This window comes from Pterocles gutturalis, unplaced genomic scaffold (assembly GCF_000699245.1).
Source record: "Pterocles gutturalis isolate BGI_N339 unplaced genomic scaffold, ASM69924v1 scaffold17083, whole genome shotgun sequence".
Classification (NCBI taxonomy): Eukaryota; Metazoa; Chordata; class Aves; order Pterocliformes; family Pteroclidae; genus Pterocles; species Pterocles gutturalis.
In genome coordinates this window covers 10,572-19,117 of record NW_010120938.1, presented here as the reverse complement: position 1 = coordinate 19,117, position 8,546 = coordinate 10,572, and the positions used below count along the sequence as shown (strand labels likewise).

The 8,546-nt window shown below is 56.2% G+C and overlaps 1 protein-coding gene across 1 annotated transcript in view; it reads left to right on the top strand.

The window, feature by feature from the left end:
* Nucleotides 1-2,071: 2,071 nt before the first annotated feature.
* The window catches only part of USH1G (Usher syndrome 1G (autosomal recessive)), a 9,163-nt gene continuing 2,688 nt past the window's right edge, over nt 2,072-8,546 (top strand). The window contains exon 1 of the mRNA XM_010077078.1: nt 2,072-2,235. Coding sequence (XP_010075380.1) covers nt 2,072-2,235 — 164 coding nt within the window. The remainder of the gene's footprint in view (nt 2,236-8,546) is intronic.

Below are 8,546 nucleotides of genomic sequence, written 5' to 3'. Positions count from 1 at the left end.
CCAGCAGCACTGGGTCTGCCCTGCCTGGCCTCGGCTGATCCTTCGGGTTCCTCTTTGGGGTGAACGGTTGATCTTTTCTCCATCTGTACCTTTTCCCAGGGGAAGCCCAGACCTCATGGGGTGAATCTGAGCTGATAACGGTGATGCTTTGCAGAGGGCAGAGGTTCAGAGTCCCCCTGGGCTAAACGCACTGATTTATCCTCCCTCTCTCGTTCCGAACAGCCAGCAAGAGATGAAAGAGCATTTACCGCCTTGGGCAATGCTCCCAGTCCCCTCTGGGAGCCACCGTACGGCATAACAAGCTTAATTAGTAATAATACAAGAATCATTAAATAACCTCAGTAGTGAATTGCAGACATTACCGTGCTGCTTTTCACCTGGAAGGATCCCGGCAGCAAATACCTCGATGTCTACTACATCCCATCAGGACTCGCCCAAGGAGGCTGAGTGGGTGAGTATGAATCTGCCGACCTGAGCAAAGTGTGTGCGGAGCGGACCCTCTCCCTGGTGCACTTACAGGCGTTGGTCAGCCAGGGGTTAATCACTGCAGCTTGTGTGAGTGCACCTGGGACTGCTTTAGGGCCATGATGCTGCCTTGGGGCATTTTTTTGCTTATAAAAATAAGCCGTGTTTTGATCTGTTTTTCCTCCTCGTTACCTTCCAGCCTTCCCTGCTGCTGTCTTTCAGCCTTTCCCTGTTTTTCTCCTCTTTCCCCATTTTTCCCTCTTTCCCCCTTTCTCACCCATCTGCTGGGTCTGCCCTCACCCTCTCCAAACCCCGAGCGCTGTCCCAGGGCCGTGGTCCAGACGCAAGGTCCAGCCCCGGGGATCCCCATCCCCAGAGCCAGGATGCTGTAGGCAAAACGCACAAGAGAGGAGCAGGAAATTCCTCCTCCGTGACAGCACGTCCCAGGGGATACAATTCACTGTTGGGCATGATGTGCTGTGACAGAAGCCTGCCTTGGTCCCCATCCAGGCTTGGCTCCATCTCTCCTGACGGCAGAGGGTGCCCAGGGGCCGGGAATCCTGCGCTGGGGGCATTGCCTGGGGCAGCCCATCTCCCCAGTGCTCACCCAGCCAGAAATCCTGTGTCAGCGTAAAAGACACTGGAGGCCAGACACTGTCCCATCACAGCAGAAGTACTGAGCTATGGACAGGAGTGTTCTGGTTTGGGAGGGGTTTTTTTGGTCTCCAAAGGGAGAGAGAAGGTGTGAGGAAGGGAACTTTTCCAGCCTGTATGAGTTACTTGGGGTTATCACGGACTCCTGTTGTGCAATTTGTTGTGCAGCAGTTCCCTGGAAAGCAGAGTCTTGTGGACACACACGGGGATGGTGACAGGGTCCTGATGTTGTTTTCCCAGTGACATTAGGGAGATATGTATAGAGAAAGAGAAACATGCATGTATCTCTCTCTCTCTCTCTCTTTTTTTTTTTTTTTTTTTTTTTTTCTGACCAGGAAAACCTGAGCTCTGAACAAACACCCCTGGTGCTGTTTTGAAATCGAAGGCAGTCAGCAAGCTGCTCTCAGCCATCTCTGCATGGAGCAGGAGCATCCTTCCAGGTCCCAGCTGCTGCCCTGCTCTGGGGCTGCACGTGGTAGCAGAGGGGACCCCCACTCCATCAACCCCCCTTCCTCCTGCTGCCCCTCACTCGAGGTGGGGTGGCTACAGCAAGGGGCATCAGACAGGATATGGCCCATGAGTCTGTCCCCTGCTCTGCTGAGGGGACATGTAGCCCTGCAGAGCTGTCACTGCACGACCCCGTGCCCGCAGCCCTCGGCTGAGCCCGACGCAGTGATGCTGCTTAATTGGAGCTTTTAATGTGCTGTGGAGCTGGTGCGTGAAAGGTTTTGCTGCGAGGAGCCGGAGGATGCTTAGGACCCAGGGACGCGCTGGGGAGACTGGCTGGGCTGGAGGAGCTCCTGCCTCCCTGCCAGGACTTCTCAGGTGTCCTGGTGCGGGTGCTGAGCCAGGCGAGCTGGGCCCCCCCGGCAGCTCCCCCGTCCCCAGGTCCATGCCTGGCCTCTGAGCCCCCCTGGGCACCCATGAGCTTGCCCAGGGACCGTTCCACACCATGAATGACCAGTACCACCGAGCAGCCCGGGATGGCTACCTGGACCTCCTGAAGGAAGCTACTAAGAAGGATCTGAACTCGCCGGACGAGGATGGCATGACCCCGACCCTATGGGCCGCCTACCATGGCAACCTGGACGCCCTGCGCCTCATCGTCAGCAGAGGGTGAGTGCGGGCGAGTGCTCGGTGCTGGTCCCGGGGACAGCAGCTGTGTCCCCGTCTTTCCCCATCCCCTGCTCACAGGTCAGCGCGGGTGCAGGTCCCCACAAAATGATGGCTTCTGGCCATGACACCCTCCCTCCTGGCTTCCCCTCTGTTATTTTTCTCTCCTTGCAGTGCTTTGAGTCCAACCCCATGCTCCTGGTCACCGCTCTCTGTTCTCCCAGCTCCTCTGACCTGGAACCCCTCCTGCCCCAAGCCCCGCTTGCAGCTCCCTGGGGAGGGGGGCTGGGTCCCCCCGCCAGAGCTTTGCAGTCCTGGTTCAGGTCCTGTAGAGACAGGCAGCGCTGAAGTGCAAGTGCATCGGGTCACTGCCACAAAAAAAAGCCCTTTTAAATGAGGGGCAGAGAAAATAATTGCTCCTTCTGTCCCAAGAAATGCTCACACAGAGAGATGCGCGTGGTGCCAGCTGGCTGTAGGTGACACTTGTCTGTTTTACCCAAAGCGAGGTCTCAGTACGTGACCCCCGGGCAGCCTGCCAGGCACCTGGAGCCCAGGAAATTCAGGAGCAGGTTCCCCAAGGGCAGATTGCTTTAAGCCTGGTCTCCCCCGCGGGGGCTGCTCGATGCTGATGGGTCTCTCGGTACCTCACCCTGCACTGCCGAATCTGAGGGTGTCTGGCTCCGTACGCGTGGATGTGGTGGAGAGAAGGGACTGGGAACGAGGGGACTGGTCAGACTGGAGGGCTTGTCATCCTGGTGTTGGGGGAACCGCACAAGAAGGGCTGTGCTAAGGCAAGACCTGCCGAACCTGTATCCTTCTTGAGCAGTACACATCTCTCCTGTTCTTACCAGCCTCCCCAGGGAGCACGCGCCGGCGCTGGTAGCTGTTCTGAGCACCTCATCGGAAGGCATCGGAGGTGGGGTGGCCTCTGCCTTGTGTTGAGAGATCGGTGGTGGTGCTGATTTTGATTTATTTCTTTCTAATACTGAGGAACAGTGCTGAGTTCGGCAGCCTGGATGTACATCACGCCTCTTTGGAAGGGCTTTGCTTCTCCATGTTGGGTTGGGGCTCAGTGGGGCCACCAGCTCCTGAGCAGGGATTTTTGGGGTCCACCCTGGGCTGTGTTTGCAGCTCTTGTACCCGATGAGCCACATCTCCACTGTGGCTGTTCCTGGGCCCTCAGCATCTCCTGATGCTCTGCTCTGCTTGGGCAAAACCTTCAGCTGCCGCCCCTGGCCCCGGCCAGCTGTACTAACAGGCAGAACTCCCCTACAGGTTGCTGTCCTTCTGTTGTAAACCATTTTCTTTTCAGATCCTGGGGTCAGAAAGGCTGTGTACAGAGGCACTTTGAGAAGTCCTTGAGTGCCTGATGCAACAGGAGTGTGGTCAGGAAAAGATGACTTCAGGGTCTGGAGAGGAGAGGGCAGGACATCGCTCTGAGGGGTGCATCCCGAGATGCTCCTGGGCTGAGAGCCCCATGATGCTCCCCTGGGTGGGAGACCAGGAGGGTACCCCCCAGGAGAGACTGTGCCCACCAGAAACCTGCTCTGAGCTCCAGCTGGGAGAGGAATTGTCACCCAGAGCCAGAAAGACAAGGGTTGGAGCTCTGGGGATGAGACACCAAGGTTATAAGTGGTTCCAGAGACTCTCTGATGGCCAAAGAGACTTTGGCTTTCTGGGGGGGTGTTCATCCACAGCATGGGCCTTTCAGGCTGACTTTATAGCTCTTTATCTCATTATATCTCCTTATGTTGCCCGCCTCCATCGCAGGACACCCTGTGGCACCGCTGCCTGCCCTGCCAACCCGCGCATCCACGCCAGCAGGCTCTGCCTCTCTGCGAAGCCCCAGGGCTGCTTTTCCATGGAGGGGCCCCTTTCATAAATTCACGTTGGACTGAAAGGTCCTCGTGGGCTCAATCGTGTCCGAGCGCAGCTTGGCTGCTGTTTAATTAACAGCCGAATAGACATTTGTTCCTGACAGGGAAAATAGCCTGGCAAAAGCCCAGTGCCCTTTACGTGATGGATGGTGGGGCAGAGTGTGTGTCTGTGGGGCTGCATCCGCGCATTCATCTCCGTGTGTCAGATCCTCGCCCAGGACCATGCAGGGATCAGCGAAGTCTCCTTGCCCCCCTGGCTCAGCTCAGAGCAGGGGCAGGCACAGCTGGATTTGGGTCTGCGAGAGGCAGGACAGTCCCAGCCTGGGGACAGGGCTGCCAGGGAGGGGACATCACACAGGCAGGACCCAGGAGACACCACGGGCAGACCCAGTAATTTTCTACTAGCGCTTAGGATGATGTGCAATGGTATTTAAGTCTTGTCCAGAGCTGAAACGTAATTCTGTGTTGGATGTGTTACTATCACATCTGCGCTATAACAGCTGGGAGGCAAGATGGAGGACCCGAGTGTCCCAGGATGTCAGGACATTTCTCCCTGGCCTCTGCTGTCAAAATGTTCCTCCTCTGGCAAGGAGAGCCCTGCACTGCGAGGCAGGAGGTGTGTGGGATCGCGGCATGAGCAGCGCTGGGGCTGGCTCTATGCAGTTTTTTTAGGGGGGGGGGGGGTCCCAAGGGGCTGGGTAGCCTCCAACTGGGTTGCAGGGGGATGCTGAGGCACAGGGGGGTGATGGAGCAAGAAACACCGAATCCTCCTTGCCAGCACTGGGCGGTGGTACTGGTGCCCAGACAAGCCGGGAGATTGAGCGCTGGGGCCAGGTTGTTACAAAACGTCCCGGCAAAGCTGCCCAGAGGCACTCTGAGAAAGCAGGGCAGCGGGAGGGGGGCTGCTGGGGGCAAAAATCACAGCTCTGATTGTCGTGCCGGGCTGATGGACACTTGGGGTTATCCAGGCTCCGTCATCAGTGAAGGAGCCTCATGTCTGTGTGTTCAACAGACTGTGGTGCAGGGCTGAAATGGAGAGGGGGAGAGAAAGTATAAAAAAATCAGTTGGTGGATCCTGGAGGAAAGTTTGTTGTCTCAATGCGCACAGAAGGGGTAACGAAGCAGGCTTGCGCTGTCCCTGACAGCCGGTGACGCGTCTGTGCGCCCGTGCACCTTCGCGTGGGGATGGAGAAGAGGGTTTGGGATGGAGGGATCAGCAGCGACTCATCCTTCTTGTCTGCAGCACAAAAAGCCTTTTTCTTCCCCCTGGCTGGGCTCCAGCGAGGGAAGCAAACTCAATTAACGCAACGGCTGGGAAAAGGCAGGCTGACTGGCATTTAGCATTGCAGCTTTTCAGAGGCAGTAATTCTTCAGCGTGTTCATTATGAACTGCCGTGGCTGCGGCGGGCAGCAGTCCAGCTCCAGTTAAGCGCAGGTCTGGGAGCCTCGGCTGGGAGCAGACAGGACTTTCTTGCCTTGGAGTGGATCGCAGGAGAGGTGACAACGTGTCTTTCTGCTAGACAGGTCCGCAGTCAGCTTTGTCACCTGGTGTTTCTTTGCAGAGGCGTGCCTCAGTTTCCCTTCTTACAGAAATGGGGGTCACGGATGCTTTGGGTGTTAAGGGCAGAGGATCAGCAGTGGGTTGGAGGGGACGAGATGGTTCCTGACATCAGCCCAGTTGCCTGAGGGAGTCACGTCACCCCGGCCGGGGCAGGGTTGCAGCGGAGGTTGCAGCGGAGCACGTGAAGGTGATGTGCATCCTCTGCACACCATGGGACCAACGGCCACGTGGGTACCCAGAGCAGCGTGGCCGTGTCGGTGGGACCTTCCCCTGGGCGATGAGCTGCCGGGAAGGTGAAGGAGCAGGGTGGAGCGCTGGCTCAGCACCGTCGTTTCCGGAGCCTGAGCTGGCAGCTGGGAGTCAGCGTGAGATCCGGGCATGGTGCGATGCCGAGCGGCAGACGTGCCCCTGGGCACTGCCGCAGCGTGAATAACCACCAGGAGCAGTAACTGCTGGCCTGGCGTTTTACTGGTACAGGAGGCAGAGAGACCTGAGATGAACCTCACCTACAGCATCTGTGCTGGATTTTTTGGGGATCTGAAGGTGGAGAAAAACTGGATCCTTGACCTACCACCACCTGGGCAAAGCTTGGGATACAGAAACCAAAGCTCTGCTCTGGGTTTAAACCTCGTCTTTTCCGCTCATTTCTAGGCTTTGCTTAGGTCATTGCTCTGACCAGCTATGCTGAAGCTGGTGGGTTTTTTTTCAAGCCATAAATTATTTTTTCCTTTTCCTATATCCAAAAATGTTTGATGGGAGCCAGAGACACTGCGCTCAGCTGGCTCCAGGTCTGAGGGCCTGATCCTCCCTGCACATCAGTTAAGCTGGAAGAGGGGAGATTGAGACGAGATATTAGGGAGAAATGTTTTCCTGTGCGGGTGGTGAGGCAGTGGCCCAGGTTGCCCAGAGAAGCTGTGGATGCCCCATCCCTGGAGGGGTTCAAGGCCAGGCTGGATGAGGCTTTGGGCAACCTGGGCTGGTGGGAGGTGTCCCTGCCCATGGCAGGGGGTGGGACTGGATGGGCTTTAAGGTCCCTTCCACCCCAAACCAGTCTGGGATTCTGTGATTCCATGATCTGGGGGTGAGCCAGCCCGTTGCTATCAGAGGAACTTCACACGTGCAGCCGGGGAAGGACGTGTGTAAGTGCCGGTGGATTCCCTGGATAATTGGGATCCTATGGGAGAAGCGGAGGGGGAAAAACCGGCAGGAAGGGAGTGAGTGTGTGTGTCACGGTGCAAATGCCCTGACTCAGGAGATGCCCATGTCCACCTAAGGGGCTCAATTAACAGTGTTTTTTAATAATGATTATTACAGGAGTTGACTCAGCGCTCGAAAACGCTTTGAAGTCGAGAAGTGCTGAGCTTCACACCTGTTATTAAAATATGTTCCCGCTTAGTGGACCCTGCAGTCAGCATCTCCTGGCGTGCAGCGCCCTGGAGGTGAGGTTTTGCTGGGACGGGCACCTGCCAGAGGGAGGGCCTCATGTTTGTTATCTGTGCCGGATCAAACACCTCTACTTTGCAAGTCGACGTTCTTCTTTCCTTCCGAGGCATTTTCAGCGCCTGCGGCAGATGTTTTTAGGGCAAAGGGACCTAGAGATCTGATTTTATTCTGACACCCTTGTTTCTAGTCAGTGGAAATGTCCGGGGAAAGCTGGTTTTTATGTTCTTTCCCCTTAATTATTCTCTGAGGCAGTGAAAAGCGTGAGGACTTCCAAGTATGAATCCACCAAGACCTCCCTGGCTTTGCTCTTTGCCACCTGAACCAGACTGACACGAGAACGGACTCAGATGTACATTATGGATCAAGCACCCATACGCGTGGCTTGCAGAGCAAGATTATTTCTACTGAGTTCACCACTAAGTCACTGTCCTTATCGCAAGTCCACCTCCATGTTGGGACCCTCATAGTGCCCTGGCTCCTCTGCCCACGCGTGTTGGGCACACATGTGCCCGTTCAGAGCACATGTAAACAAACCAACAACCCTCCACGCGCTGGAGTCCCACCGCTGGCCCCCGCAGTTCCAGTTTCACTGGCTCTTTAATCCAGCTCCATCAATAATTCACTTCTCTCTTGCAATTCATCAAATATTTATCCCCCCCATGAATTTCCCAGCCTGGACATGTCACTACGAGGGTAGGAGCGAGGGCTGGGGAGTTACTGCTCCTGGAAACTCGGCATTGCTAAAGTACCAGGTGCTCCCTCCTCTCCTCCTGCTTCACGGCTCCTCAACCCCGTGTCTCCTGCCCGTCTCCTCCCAGCACCCATCTCTGGAGCCTTTCTCTGCTCTGTGAGAGATGTTGAAGGCTCTGGGTACAGAAGTCCTGCAGGGTTGGTGGGTCTTTTTGGTGTAGTTCCCTTACACAGTTTCGAGCCTTTTGACTAGCTCTTGCCGGTTTTGCCAGCAGGCTGATGGTTGTAGTTACTAAGTCCTTTAAGTTTTGTGAAAATACATGTGTGGGTGGAGAACAACTGCTGATGGTCCCACCAGGGGAAAGCCGGGCACGCCTCCCAGCAGCTCTTGGGGATACAGCCAGGAACCTCACGCTCTGGGTCCAAATAATCTCCAGTTTAACCTCTGGACACTGTCTTTGTTGCTTCTGCCACTTGCAGGATAATTTCCCTTCAGTATCACACAGCTGAGGCACCGGCAAAGCCTGAGGATGGTGCTCTGGTCATTGCACCAGCTGGGTGGCTCTGCTCCGGCCCCGTTGCTCCTGAACAGCATGTCCGGGGCACTGCCTGCGGCGTGGGAGGGTGAAGGTGCTGGATGAGGCTGTTCCTGGGTCCTGTGCGTGGGTGCTGGCGATGCAGATGGGAAGCTGGCAGGGGAAAGAAGTCTCTGAGCTCCTGTGATCTCTGTGCTCTTTCTCTGA